The sequence below is a fragment of the Pteropus medius genome, unplaced genomic scaffold (genome assembly GCF_902729225.1).
Source record: "Pteropus medius unplaced genomic scaffold, Ma_sr-lr_union100, whole genome shotgun sequence".
Taxonomy (NCBI): Eukaryota; Metazoa; Chordata; class Mammalia; order Chiroptera; family Pteropodidae; genus Pteropus; species Pteropus medius.
Window position 1 is genome coordinate 4,802,804 of NW_024347790.1, and position 15,286 is coordinate 4,818,089.

The window sequence follows — 15,286 nt, forward strand, 5'->3', positions numbered from 1 at the left end:
GCATCATTTGGATCTCAGATTTATCCTATTGAATTATATATCCAAATGTGAAAAGGAAATTTTCTAATTTGCTAGAAATATTTTGAGATTTTTATCAAAAAGAACACTAATAGAGAAAATGCAGAGATACTTAAAAATTACAAATTGAATATTGGCCCAAAAAATTCTACTGACCTAAATGTATTCTTTCGAAAATGCTAGTTGAAGTATATTAAAAACACTCATCGAAAGAAGCCTGGCTTTCAATTTTCTCTAAGTTTTTAATAAGGTTGATATCGATAACAACAAATTTAGCATTACAACTGTATGTTTGATATCATTAAATTACTAACGATAAAACCTTCCCAACATTAAAATATATTTGATCAGTATATTAAATATTATCATAAATCAACTGAGGCAAACTGAATTTATGGTGAGAAATTACTTTTAAAATTACTGTCTATAAAATTTAACCTATATTTTGATATTTTAAACAATTGTGTAATACTGGGCTTCTAGTACAAGATCAGCAAAAGAGTATTTTTTTTCTGAAGACCACAGAAATGGCGGAAACAAGAAAATCTGAGAAGAAATTCCATTTGCAATAAAACTAAGAAAGAGATATAATGTCAATGATGAAGAATAATTGCCTGACACAGTGAGATCTAGATCAAATCTAATTCCTCAACAGGGTCTCAATGTTTCTGACAAGGCAAGGCCCTGGGGCCTAATCAGATATTTATTACTTAGAACCAGGACTGGAGGTTCAGGCTAGAAAAAAGGAGACTCTGGGGATGCCAGGTCAGGAACTGTTCATGACAGATAAAGCTGAAAGAGGAACTGGGAGCAAAGAGGCAATCTGAGTCTTCTCCAACGAACCTGGAAAAACTGCCTTGAAGCTGCTGCGAGATGAGGGAAATAGCAACCAGCTTTGTTGCTCATCTGAGTTAAGTAAGCATAAACAAAATTTAGGCCCCAATAAAAAAAAAACTACGAGCAAGAAGTCTTCACCAAGAGCCTTGGTCTTCATCAGCTCTGCTCACCAGGACTAGAGAATTGTCACTAGGGAAGACTTGGTAAGAGTGTTTCTGAAAACCACATCTGATTGGTTGTCTAGAACACACTTCACCCCTGTTCTGTATCATCCTCGAGCAAATTACAAACTCGGTGTATCTATGCGAATGTAACTGTTTCCAGTCAATGAGAAGCAGAGTGGATTCATTCAACATGGGACTTATGTAGTCAGTACAAGAAAAAAGCCATAACAAAATGCAGATAAAAAATGTACAATGAAAAATGAAAAAAATTCAAATCTCTATTTTCAAAGATGTTGAAAGGGAAAACCTCAAAAAGGAATACCATAACAAAGTTTAAAAAAAAAGTGAACTTGCAGAGCTCAGGAAATAAAGGATAGCAAATCCTCTGAAGTAAGAGTTAATACAACAGACTATTCTTAGAAAGGCCTGCTTACAAGGTTGACCCCTGGCTGCCAGATGAAACCTGACTCTGATATAAAATCTTCCCTAACGGTAAGAATGAATTATTGTTCCTAAATTGTATATGCTATACAATTTGTATTGTTCCTATAATTGTATGGTTTATTCCGAACACCTGCTTTCTTTTCAGGAGCCTGAAATTTTGGTACATGGTAGGCACTGTGTACCTACATGACTAACACCCAATAAAAACCTTGGGCACTGAGTCTCCAATGAGCTTCCCCACTAGACAACCATTTCACACATGTCGCAATTGTGTGCTGGAGGAATTAAGCACATCCTGGTAACTCTATGGGGAGGAGACTTAGAAGCTTGTGTCCAGGTTTCTCCAGCTTTTGTTCCTTGAGTCTTTTCTCTTTGCTGATTTTGCTTTTGTACCCTTTCATATAATACATATGAAGACACCATGAGCATGACTACATGCTGAGTCGAGGCCTTCCAGCCAATCACCAAAGCTGAGGGTTGTCTTGGTGTGCCCCAACACAAGGAGTATCTGAACTGGAAACCCAACATACAGGGTCCTAGTGTCCTTATAATAGAAAACAGAGTATAACAAAAATATTCAAAGAACTATTGGAAGATTTGCATCTAAAAAGTTATACTATGTTTCATTAAAAACTAAGAGAATAGTAAAAATCAAACTATATCCTAGCCCAGTTTCTAAAGTTCAATGACTAAGATCTCCATAAATCGCAAAGGAAAAACCAAGATTACTTTCAAGGAGGATAATATTTTGGGGGTCTCAGATTTCTTCATGGCTAAACTTGATGCCATAAGACTGTGAAAATAATGTCTACAAAGCGCTAAGGGAGATAACGTGTAACTTGAAACTACTGTACTCAGCCACTTTAAATATAAAACAGGCAATTCTCAAGCAAAAAAGTAAACAGAGCACATAGAGATGTACTCTGGAGATGGGAAGCAGGCACTGCAGATCTGATAAATGACTATAGTACCAACCAAGAGATTAATTAAGGTGAGAACTCAGAAATAAACCACACCATCAAGATTAAAAGCACTGGATCCATTTGAATTGTGTGTATAGCATAAAAAAGTGATAAACTTTTATGATGTTAAAAAACAGTAAATAAAATTTGGCTGGTAGAAATTTTAGGGAAAATTAAAGTGTAAGAACTTTCTCATTTTCCATAGTGGAAAGAAATAATTATAAGTTTAAAAAACAAAAAATAAGAACTGACTCGCTCCTTTTAGAAATGCAAGGTAAGGGTGTGAATCTGCAACCCTAAATGATTTGTCAATGTTCTCCTGTAGTAACTCACCATTTGTATTTTATAGTTCACTAATGTTCTGATGAGTAGCCTATATCACCAGGAAGGATGATTAAGGTCAGGTAAAAATAATAAGTATAGAAAATTACTAAAGTTAAATCATCAAAATAATTTAAAGAAAATGGCCAGTTTAATAAGAATAGAAGAATCCGAATCACTCACATACTGTTGGAAACATTAACTGGTACAACTTTTCAGAGGGTGGCTTGTGTCAAACTAAAATGTGCACAGTGATTCCATGTTTTATCAATTTATCCTGTAGACAAGCTCATGCAAGTTCACAAAGGAATATCTTAAGAATATTCACTGTTGGTAATAATGAAAAACAGGAAAAAATTAAATGTCTATCAATGAAGGGCTGAAAAATAAAATTGAGCTTAATAATAAAATACACTATGTAGCTATTAAAATGAAATTGCATTATATGAATCAGGGAAAATTATGAACATCACAGAAAGATGTCCACAATACATTCTGAGATGAATCAAGAAGCATAACCTTAAAAGGCCGATGACAGTGATCAACGGCAGTAACTGACTGGTCTAAAACTAAATAGGAGATAAATCAGAACAGTGGTTTCCTGGGAGGGGAGCAGAATGCAAGAGAATTTTCTGGGGTGATGGAAATAGTCTGTATCTTAATTGGGCTGGGTCTTGGCTACACAGTTGTATGAATCTGACAAAACTCAGGAAAGGTACACTTAATTAAGACCGCTCTATTTCACTATATGCAAATTTTGCCTTAAAAATAGAATAAGTAACTTACAAAATCAATTTTTTAATGGCAAAAGTAATACACGCTTGTAGTAAAAATATAAAATACAAATACTACAAGTGAAAATCTCCTCTTATCCCTTTTCCCCAAATTTAACCTTCTCTGAGTCAACCCTTGTTAACTGGATACGTTATGCTCTCCAGAATTTTTTTCTCTATATAAATAGGTGTAGTTGTATTTTTTCTTAATTGCACAAGAAATGTAATTATCCTATGCATAGCAGCACGTTTCTGATAGTTAATCATAAACATGTTCTCTTACTGGTACATATAATTCCTTCACGTTAAGGGCATACAATGTTCTACTGCATGGATAAACCGTAATTTATTGAACTACTACTTTACTGCTGGCCACTGAATTACTTTAAAGCTTTAACAAAATGAGCATCTTTATATTTATTACAATTCTTACGGATATAAAAAAAAATTATACCATAATTAAGGACTTTTAAATGCTCCTTGGGAAAAGAACTCCCATTATTATATGAAAGCCTATTTTTCAATTTTCAAACATATGCCTCCCAAATACATGAGCAGAACAATGCCTATTCTTCCCATTGAACACACATAGTAACTTAACGTAATTGTGAATTAATGAATAAAATTTTACAAACACATCAGCTATGAAAGAAATATGCTGCACTGTATTTTTGCAGTAGCTCAAAAAATCCGTAACTTAGCAGTGAAATCTCAAGCTATAAACAAATGGAAGTTTTTTAGAAAGTAGAGGGGGGGAAATCAATGACTGCACCAAATGGATCTAAAATGCATTACTCTCAAGGTACCTGGGCCAATTCCTAGCCTTTTGTAATATTTTCCATAATAGAGTAATAAGTCAGCATTTATAAATTTATGAATTCCTGTCTACGTATATATATAGTTGCTAATAATGGACAAACTCAGTATTATCACTAGACAGTAAAAGAGAACCTGTGACAAACTTTTACTTAGAAGACTATAACTTGAAAATAAAACAGTTACAAACCTAGGTCCAATAACAGGAATAAGTAAGACATCCTGAAGGTCTGGATGTTGAAGAATAGGAACACTTAATCCATTAAACTGCTGTAAAAAATAAACACAGAATTATAAAGCAATCAATATAACTGATAAATTTCAATTTATGGAGCTTTACAGTATCATAATTTAGCAAAGCATGAAATTTGGTTTGGGATATTTTCACTTTATTCCATGGGATACTATAAAAATCAAAGACTTTAAAATAACTATGTGTTCCTTATAATTTGATTCTGAAGTATCCTAACTTCTTTATAAGGCTCAATTTTGCTTATTGTTTGGTTTTATAAATACGAAGCATGTTTACCTAAGTAACTTACTTTAAAAACATATATCCAATGTAGAACTACATGGAGCACTCTAAAAAAGCTTCTGAATAGGACATTAAAGATTGAGATGAGCAATATTTATCAGACACTATCAACACCAGATGCCATGCCAGTTTTGATGAGGGAAATAAATGCTTTTTGGCAAAGACTCAGGACTTTCAGTATCTTCTATCATATTTGGCCTTCAGACTATAAATAGGTACAGGGCCAGTGGTATAGGTGCTGCAGCCAGCTCACACAGTCTCATCACAGCCAACTGTGTGCATGTCTTCCCCAACTGCATGGTCACGTCGGTAGTTTGAAATTAAGCACAGTGGAAGTATGTATTTACACCTCTTATATTAGCAAAACACCACAAAAGGTTATTTTTCCCAGGAAGTGGGCTGTTCGGTATGTACCAGTACATCACTGTTGCAGCCAAAAGATGACTTGGCACTCCACATAGTGGAATAAAGAGCAGAACAGTGGATGGGAGAGTAAGGACGGTGTACTACACTCTCAGAGGACTACATGCAAATATTTGAGAACAAGTCTCTGCCTCACAGGCTAGAGATTTCAACTCACTAATTTTCACATTTTACACGAAAGAGCAGTAACAATATTATAGCCCTGTAGTATCCATACACTACCTAGAAACACTTGTAAAACCAACTTATTTCTAAGAGAAAAAAAATTGTATTTTAGAAATCTAACTACATTTCTATCAAGTCAACAGCTCTCCTAACTTCTGCTCCTTCCAGGCAAGGAACATTTCAGACTAACCATATCTAACAGCTACTGAGAACTCTGAAAGGTAAACTCCTTCTCATTCAATCGATCCTCTCTCCTTTTTTTTCCCCTCTCCAGTTGTTTGATGGCCGTATAGTATTCTGATTATGGTAAACTTATCTTTCCAAGGAGAAGATAGATAATGAATTTTGTCAATTTTTTGTTTTAGAAGTATTATTTGCTTTACACTATAGAAATATTTTAGAGTTCAGTCCTTCTGAAACCAAGGTTTTCCTTCTCTTTTCTATCAGATGTTAAAATGATACAGAAACAAGATTTTCATAAAACTGCACACAACTTCCATAAACCACATTATTTTAAATCAAGCATATCACCTGCTTTTTTTGTTTCTGCCCCACACCCTTTTAAAAACAGCCTTAGTGAGCTTTAAAAGTACCAGAAAATGCACCTGTTTTAAATACACTATTCGATGATTTTTAGTGAATTTAAAAAATTATGCAACCATCATTTGGAGATCATTTCCATCATCACACAAAGATTCCTCAAGGCCATTTGCAATCAATCCTATTCCCAGCTCCAGCTCCAAGCAACCACTAACCTGTTTTCTTTATAAATTTTCCTTTTATACAAATAGAATCATATAATACAGTGTCCTGGGTCTGGCTTCTTTCACTTACTATAATAATGTTTTTGAGGTTCACCAATGCTGTAGGAGCATGTTCATTACTTTCACTGCTGAACAGTACTCTACTGTATGAATATTCTATATTTTGTTTTTCTAGTCACCAATTAATGGAAATATGGATGGTTCTTTCCTTCTGGTTATTATGAACAATACTGTTATAAATATTTATGTGCAAGCATTTCCATGGACATGTTTTCATTCCTCTCTTGGGCTGTACAGTAAATTTATGTGCAACTTTTTAAGACTACCAAACTATTTTCCAAAGAGGCTAAATCATTTGACATTCCTACCTGCAAAGTATAAAGGTTCCAGTTTCTCCACATCTTCTCCAGCTAAATGAAATTATAAATTATTAAATGACCCAGAGAAGTTTGGAGAAAGGCACCTACTCTTATATAATCCCATTTGGGACATCTCTTTAGGACACTCGTAAGCTTTGGAACTTAAAAGGAGAAAATTTATAGTCTATAAAACCTCCTCCAAGTCCCCTCTCCTGCTGAACTCCCAGTTTCCTATCTAGTGCTTAGAACCCAACCTTCTCTAATCTTATCCATTATGGAAAGGGACTCAAAGCCCACCCAGAGCGATTCTGTCTGCCTTATCCTAGTGACTAGCCCATGAGATCTTATATACCCATCAGACTGGAATATTAGAATATCTAGGCTCTAAGGAATAATTTGCTAGAAACCAATCTGGATCTGCCCGAGTTATGGACACCTCTGATGGGCCTCAGTTTCCTTTCTACTAGCTGAAAGAATATATGCCTGGCTATATAAAAGTAATAATTTTAGTTGCTTTGAGGAACTGCTTATATTTGTGCCTAATGCCTTTATTCGATAAAACTATCGCTATCAATTATTAAAAATCAGATTACTTTTTCTGCAAATATTATTATATGAGACCAAGTTTTGGTCTCATACACTCATATACCACAACTGGTTCTTCTTATGGTCATCTACTCACAACCTGAAATTTATAGAATTGTTCTTAAAGGCTATATGATACTCTATGAAAGTAATGAAAGTAAAATGAATCAATACTAGTGTTAGTTTTCTAAAAATTTCTGAATGCTATATCTAGGGTAAACAGGTAACAGCCTGTGATATACGAATGGAAGCCCTTTAATCGTGCTTGCCTCTTGCTTTTAATTTAGATAGGAATTAGATAGAAATAGGTCTGCCAACACCTACCACAGTTACTTCTAAGAGATTTAATAACTACAAAGTGCAATTTGAAGTGCCGCACTCAGGCATCTGTTTTCCTCCATCTTACATTTCTTGGGAGGCAAACTGCAGTGTACAGTGTATGACATACAAAATGTACAGCTTTTGAAAGCAAAGAAGACAATACAAACAAAAATTTAAATATTATTTTTCTGTTTGAGACTTATAAAATGGCATTTTATAATATTGTTTTCATAGAAAATGAGTATTATGCCAAAACTATTTTATTGATTGAACAAAAAATGATGTTTTATTTAAAAAATATATTCTTTATATTTTCCTAATTTCCTGCTTTTGTTAAAAATAAAGTACTTCTCTATCAGTTTTTTTATGTCCATTAAAAATATACTACTACAGGTAATCAATAGGTACCTACCTCGGGGCTCGCCTCAGTTATACGATCTGCCCTTCTGATCATTCTATCTTATTACAGAATCACAGACTCTTAGGATTAGAATGGACCTCTTCACACGTATTTTAATGATGAAGCAACTGAGGCCTAGGAGTTGAGTGACTTATCCAGTCACTAAACCAAACTGAAAATCAGAAGTGCCCGAGTTCAAGTTCTAACATTACCATACCTCACTATGTAACCTTGAACAATTTCACATTCAAGAGTCTCAATTTCCTTATTTGTGAAACTGGAGTAGTATTATATCATTCATAGGATTCTAGTGGGGAGCAGTTTAAGGCTGTAGAAATGTAATTATGTACATAATAACAAAAGGCTAGCACAAACCTTCTGAAGTTCATCAAATAGCAGATTTTTCACATGTTGTACAGAGGCTAGATGTGAATTCACTCTGACAGTTGTGAATGAAGGAGGGTGTGATAAGTTATTTAACAGAGTTTCAAACTTTCTTTCTGCTTCTTGTTTTCCTAAAGCAGATACAATCTGAAAAGAACAATGTTTCAATTTCATTATACAAATTAAAAAGCAGAAATGTATATACATTTGTTCCCACTTATGAAACACCTTTCAGCAACTGTTTCATTTCATTTCGCTGTATTGTTTAGGTGTCAATATAAACTAAGAATGGTAATACTTCACAGGTTCTTAGGTTTAATTGTTGGGTTCTAAGCCCGACATAAAGGCTTAGAAAAACACTGCTTCGACTTCAAAGTTTTATTAACATTTTGAACATATTAATATCTGCTACATTTAGTCATATAAATTCAGGATTTCATTCTACTTATGATGCATTAACTATTATAGCACTTCTGTATAGCTATCTACTTGCTAACTTCATAGTCTAAAGCAAATTGATCAGTAGCCTTTTAAAACACCAAGACTTGAATAAGTAACACTGATAACATCATCCAAAGATTTCCCACATGAATTTTTTAAAATGGTATTATTAAATGTAATAGACATCATCCAAAAAAGATAGGTAGCAAAGATACCTGTCAGAAATTAAATTACAGACTTAAACAATCAAGTTCTCTTGTAATTAATTGCAGTTTTTTGACACTTATTTCCTCATGGTTTGTCATCTTTAACTATACCCTACCTCACGGATTGTTCAGAGACCACTTGCCAGCATACTAATCCATACCAGCCTAAAAGTATTATTTCTTTAAGGTTTATTGTTATTATGAAACTAAATATTCCTTTAAAAATAATCCCTTATCTTTGATACTTTTAACAAAAAAAAAAAATGGTTTTCCTTTTTGTAAAACCATATAGTCAGTGGGTTTGAGGCAGAGAAATATCAAAGAAAGATATTTGGAACTTTTATAAAATAATGTTCACCATTTAAAAAAACTGCTAGGAAAAAAAACTGCTGAATGCCTCCATTTTTCTTATTATGCTCCTTATAATTTTTAAGTTCTTTCAAATCAAGAGAAGATATTTTCTCTTTCCACAATGTGTGGTCCTTTAACATAATCTTTGGAAATAAAATGGAGAAATCAAATCTAAAGGTCACAGCTTCAGTAACATCTTAAAAAAAATGAAAAACATTTAAGTTTTTCCTAATTTCCTGCTTTTGTTAAAAATAAAACAGAAGTTTGGAAAATATAAAGTTGTCAGAGAGGCAGGACATTAAATGGAAAAAGCACAGACGTGGCAATCAAAGACAATCAGTATTCACTGAGGACTTCTGTGCTAAACACCGCCAGCAGAAAACAATGTGCCAGAACAATGCCAGTTACTTTCACTTAAGATTAATACCCTAGAATAATCTGGTATTTTTAACCATCCTCAATTTTCACAGAAAAGGAACTCACGGTTAAGGATTGTGAAGTAGTATACTCAAAACACTGAAATGCAAACCTAGGGCTTGAGATTCCAAACCTGTACAATTTTCCATTCTACCTAAGTTCTTCAGCTTGAGATATTCAGCACGGTTACTTAATAGTTGTGTCAATTTGAGTCAGTTGAATGACTCTTTGGACCTCAATTCTCTCACCTATTAAAATGGGGATGAAATTTCTACCAAAAAAAGATTGAGAGGAGTAAAATGTAAAGGTCTGCAAACCACCTAGCACAACAGGAGGCATTTAAGAGGCACTCAACAAATTACAGCCTGTTTCACCTGAGCGCCAGAGCAAGCGCTCTCGTACAGGTGTATCTTAGATACAGGACAAACTCTCGAGGACAGGGATCTTTAGTCATCCTTGTAACCACTTCAGTGTTACTGCCAGGCACATAACCGCTTTTCACCTCCCTTAAAACGTAGCTCATTCACCCCTTCTTTCGGAAAGCATTACTCAAATACCTGCGGAAAGACACTACCATTTTTTTCCATTCGGAAAGACGAGTAGTAAGAAACAACTGTAAAGATTAGGCTTCCTTTTAGACTTTTTTCTCTTTTTCTAGGTCGTGTAAATATGTAAGTGTTTGCAAATATCTAACATGTTCATCTCACCTACCTCCTTATTCATAAAGCCTTCTTTAAGATAATTTTCAACCTCAACTCTCAAAGATATTTTAGGGAAAATAGGCATCTTTCCTATTGCTTAGTTCTCCAAAAGAAATGCTGGAACACGGTGGTTTTCTCTTCCAAAATTACAGTAAGCAGCGGCTTGACAATGAAAACCACCCACAACGCGCCGAGACCACCAGATGCCCAGGAAAACAGCGCCCGTCTCACGCCGACTTAAATTCGGAGATGCGAAGGGACATCCATGCTATCTCCGGCGTAGCCAGTTTAGAGCGGCTTCGTCGCCTCCACCACACCTGTCCTCGGTCTTCCTTTAGGGGAGTTCAGAGACGGCACTGCGAGGCAATGTCACTCACATTACAGAGAACAAAACAGCAAAAAGGCGTGACGAGCGAACGCCCAGTGCAGCAGAGACCTGGAAACCTGGCTGGCACCGGCTCAGGGATAATTTCCAAAACCGCGCCCCCAATTTCTCCGCAGACGGCGCTTCCAGATTGCGTCACTTCCTGTGACGTAACGCGTCCCTCCCTCCCCGACCTGCCAATCCTCAGCCGCAAATTGCCCCTACGTCACACCTCCGGAATTTCCGAGCAGGGGGCGGTGGGGCTCGCGGTTAAAGAGGGCGGGGCGGCTGCCCAGATGACAAACAAATCAAGCGCCTGGGCAGGGTGCGCGGGGAGATAGAGAAACCGTGTGGACTGAGTCGAAAACCTGGCAGGTCTGAATAAGGTGAGGGGTCCAATTAGCTACCGACGGATGAAGCCAAAGTTTATTTAGACTTAATCAGCTACTCTGATTTCAGGAAATTACTTTTCTCGGGCATACAGAGCTGAATCGACATTATTAAAATTTTCGAACGTTGGGCTTATGGTGTTATGAATGCTCAAGTAAAATTTAGAAACCCAGATAAGTATTTACAATCAGTTCACCAAGGGTAACAGTAACCTGTATCATTGTTGATTTAGACTTTAAAGCTCTGGAGACTTTTGGCATAACCTCGCCTTAGAGGAAAACGATTCAAAGGGAGAAAGTACCTAACGAGTCACTGGGATATTTGATGACTGAATAGTAAACTAAAAATAATTCTGTCTCTTTGACTTAGTGTTTTTTGCAGTATACTGTAGTCATTAACACATAATTGCAAGAAAGAGATTTTTCTTAAGTCTCTTTAATTCTCTCAGACGAGAATATTTTAAAAAGTACAATAGCTACTTTCTATGATATGTCAACCAGGTTCTGTAGAAAATATTTTAACTTACAGCCATTAAGCCGTGCAACTTGGCAAGGTAATTATCACTCTTTTTTCCAAAGGAGTAAAACAAGGTTCCCAGAGCTGAAATAACTCCATGGCCTCACAATTACTGAGAAAGTCAGAATAAACACCATAGTTATCCGGCTTCGAAAGCCAATAACTGCTGTTTACACCATGGCATACTTCAATAAATTCATGGGATTTTTCTGCCATCTGAAAGTAATTAGGAAATTTCTACACCAGGCATTTCCAAAAGAATCTTTGCAGCCTCAACATTGCGATTATAGCGCAAAAAATGGTTGGAATGTGTATTTACGAGTTAAAGGAGAAGGAGGAACAAATCGAACTAGATCGTAGACTCAGAGGGCAGAGCCTTTATCTCACGACTTAATACCCAGTGCCTAACATAATAGGCTCTCAAGTACTGAATGATTAGATGAATAGATGGGTGGGCATCTGTGTGCACTAGGAAATGTTGATAAAGCACATATTTGCTGGAAATTAGTTCACTAGTTCAGCACATCTGAACAGTGCTGAGGACACTTAGGCTATATCTGTGGCTAGACATTGTGGTGACAGTTGGCTGATGAAGAGGCCTCTTGGTGTTCTAAGGTTGGGTCCAAGAAATGCATATTACAAACCTCAAGTTAGCGTAGTGAACACATTGTCTAAGCAAAGTAAGACCCCTATCCACATAAGGGTAATTTAGGATGTATGTTCTCAATGGGGTAATATGGCCCCAATGGGTGGGGGAAGGAGCAAAAAATTATTAGATATAATCTTACAACTGTTTGTGGTGCTCCAAATCTTTACCAAAAAAAAAACAAAAAAACAAAAAAACAAACACCCAACAACTATTCCTCAATATTTAATTCATGAAGAAAGAAGGCATAAGAGGATTAGGGAAAAAAGTCTAGAAAGACTGTAAATCTATCGATCTCAACTCATCTGGAGACTGACCATTTAGGCTAAAAACCACAGCAGATGTTATCTTAAAGATTTAGGAGAGTATTTTATTTTTTTTAAGAGTTTAAATTTCATTCCTGATTGGCAGAACATGCTGTTCCTGAACTTTTGGTTCCAGCCATTCTCACAATTTATCTTAGCTATCTGAATAATAAATTGAATTAAATTCCAGTTCTAGCCAGTTCTTCCAAGTAGTACCTGAAGTTAATTTAAAATAGTTCCTTCTAAGGAAAATTAGATAAATTTTTTTTAATTCCCTAGTTCAAAGTTTTTTCCTTGATATTTCAATTTCTTTGTTTTGCTCTGAGTATATAATAGCATTTTTATCTTTTTAAAATTTGTTGAACTGGAAAGATTATGGGTATTCCATTTTAGAGTTATTTCCAATTAACACTTCAGAAAATATAATCCTAATGATGGCATTATCATGTTCCTTTTTTCATTACATTTTTCTTATTTCACGATTTCAAGATACATTTATATTCAAATAGTAACATTCCATAGGCTAGTGTTACCTCCTCTGAATCAAGGGCTACCCTGAAATTAGTTTTTAAAGTGATGTTTTAAGAAAAAAAATCACAAAGGTGTTATTAGTGCTACATTTAAGAAGTATATTACTCAAAATTCTCTAGTTTGATTAAATTCTTCACAAGTATTCCTATAATTTACATAACTGATACAAATAAACTAAAGTGTATTTTTTTCTAACAAATCAATAGTTATGGTACATCAGCATGATTTGTTTAGATAATCCACAACTATATTCAGTTAATCAAGCAGTTTTCATTTTGACTAGTTTTCTTCTTGTTAATAAAAACGTTGAATTTCCAAATCTGCAAATGAAATTTTTTAATGTGAACAAATATTTTAAAAATATTACAGCAGTCTTGTTTGGTAAATTGTAGGAAAAAGTAAATTAGAACAGTTGATCAACATAAAAGTTTCAGACATTTCAGAAGAGCAGAACCAATAAAAATATCAACAGCGTTGCTCAAATATACTCATTTCACTTAAAGTGAAAGAATAATTCAGATTAACTCTCTGAAGTATCATTAAGCCACCATATAAATGTTTAAGAAATACAGCTTTTTGCTTCAAAACTGCAAAAAATGCTTTTTTTAGATACTGTTTTTTAAACATCTGAAAGCCAGAAAAAAAATGTGGTTTATATCCATGTGTAACAATTGAAGCTAAGTTACAGAATCTAAAGTTTGTTGTTTAACAAATAAAACTCTGACTAGAAATGTCCCTTTAAGCCTCTGTTTACACAAACACAAAATCATTTAGTCATACATCCATTCATGGTCATGAAAGTTAACTTTGCGTAAGCTCAGTACACAGCTTTCCTCTATATGGGAGGTTAAAACTTGCCTTTAATATCAGAAAGTTGGAGCACATTATCCCACATGAAGGCTTAAAGGGTCTTTGAATCATAACATTGGGAGGACGTAAGTCATATACTTCTAGATTCAGGTAAAGAAATACAGGCACACATCGGAGGTATTGCAGGTTTGGTTCCAGAGGACTACAGTAAAGCCGATATCACACTAAAGGAACAGCGCAATAAAGCAAGTCATGAATTTTTTGGTTTCCCAGTGCTATAAAAGTTATGTTTACGCTGTATTGTCGAGTGCAATGGCATTTGAGCCTCCAACAAGTCAATCTTTACAAAAAAAAAAAAAAAAAAACCTCCAATAACTGCGAAGAGCAATGAAGAGAAGCACCATAAAACGAAGTATGCCTCGTTTTGCGTAGTTTGACGGTCTCGCTGCCCTGACTAAAGTCTACAGTCTCTTTTAATTAAATTCATGCCTTCAACTGGTTTCAAGGGAATTAGTTACATTTCACCCCAGGCTATGAAGCCTCTACATTTGTTAGAACCTAATAATAAAAAAGAAAAGTAATTGAAACGATTATGTAGCAAATTGGCTTAAATACACTCAGACTTCTTAATTAATTAATAAATTAAATTCCAGCCCAGCCAGTTCTTCCAAGCATTATCTTAAATTTACAATAGTTCCAAATTACATCGCATATATATAATTCCCTATCTGGTCCTTTTTTTCCCCTTAAATTTCAGTTTCTTTGTTTTGCTCCAAGTACAACACTTGTAACTTTTACTATTGTATTGAACTGGAGATAGATTACTGGGATTCCATTTTCATTAAAGAAGTTCTTGCCAAGTAACACTTCAGAAAATTATTTTCTTACGCTGTAGATGGCTATCAAAGAAAACACTGAGTGCATGTTAAAATTGGGAACCAATAAGTTAATCACAGAACTGAACTCTGGCTACAGGCATGCCACGGATCGTCTTCCAATCAAGTCCATGCGGAATTAAGAATCGCGGCAGAACCCTAAGCCTGCTAGCCAGCAGAGGGTGACAGGAGGCTGTCACTTGTGACAAAAACTCCTCACTTCAGTGCGGCAAAACTGGCAGCTCGGAGAAACTGCAATCTGCCCCCAGGCTAGATGCCAGGGACGCACGTGCCAGACAGGAGAAAGGGAACCAGGCAAACGCTTCTGAACAGTGAAAGAAGCGTTAAGCTAGGGAAAGACCCCAACTCCCACGCACGCCCTCACCTGCCACACAAGCCACTGAGAGGCCGCACACCGGAAGCGAAACCGGAGGAAGCGCCACGTCGAAGGCGTGGGTTGAC

At 35.5% G+C, this 15,286-nt stretch overlaps 1 protein-coding gene across 7 annotated transcripts in view; it reads right to left on the minus strand.

Moving 5' to 3' along the window:
• Window positions 1-15,227, minus strand: part of NSUN6 (NOP2/Sun RNA methyltransferase 6) — a 71,666-nt gene extending 56,439 nt beyond the window's left edge. For 3 of the 7 annotated variants that reach the window (XM_039877512.1, XM_039877511.1, XM_039877510.1), the window contains exons 1-3: window positions 10,398-10,891; window positions 8,263-8,418; window positions 4,526-4,605 (exon numbers count right to left, since the gene is read on the minus strand). In XM_039877512.1, coding sequence (XP_039733446.1) covers window positions 4,526-4,605; window positions 8,263-8,418; window positions 10,398-10,472 — 311 coding nt within the window. In that variant the 5' untranslated portion in view covers window positions 10,473-10,891. Of the gene's footprint in view, window positions 1-4,525; window positions 4,606-8,262; window positions 8,419-10,397; window positions 10,893-15,209 lie in introns of those variants that run through there. The other 4 variants (XM_039877514.1, XM_039877513.1, XM_039877515.1 and 1 more) reach the window with 4 other exon arrangements.
• Window positions 15,228-15,286: the final 59 nt, after the last annotated feature.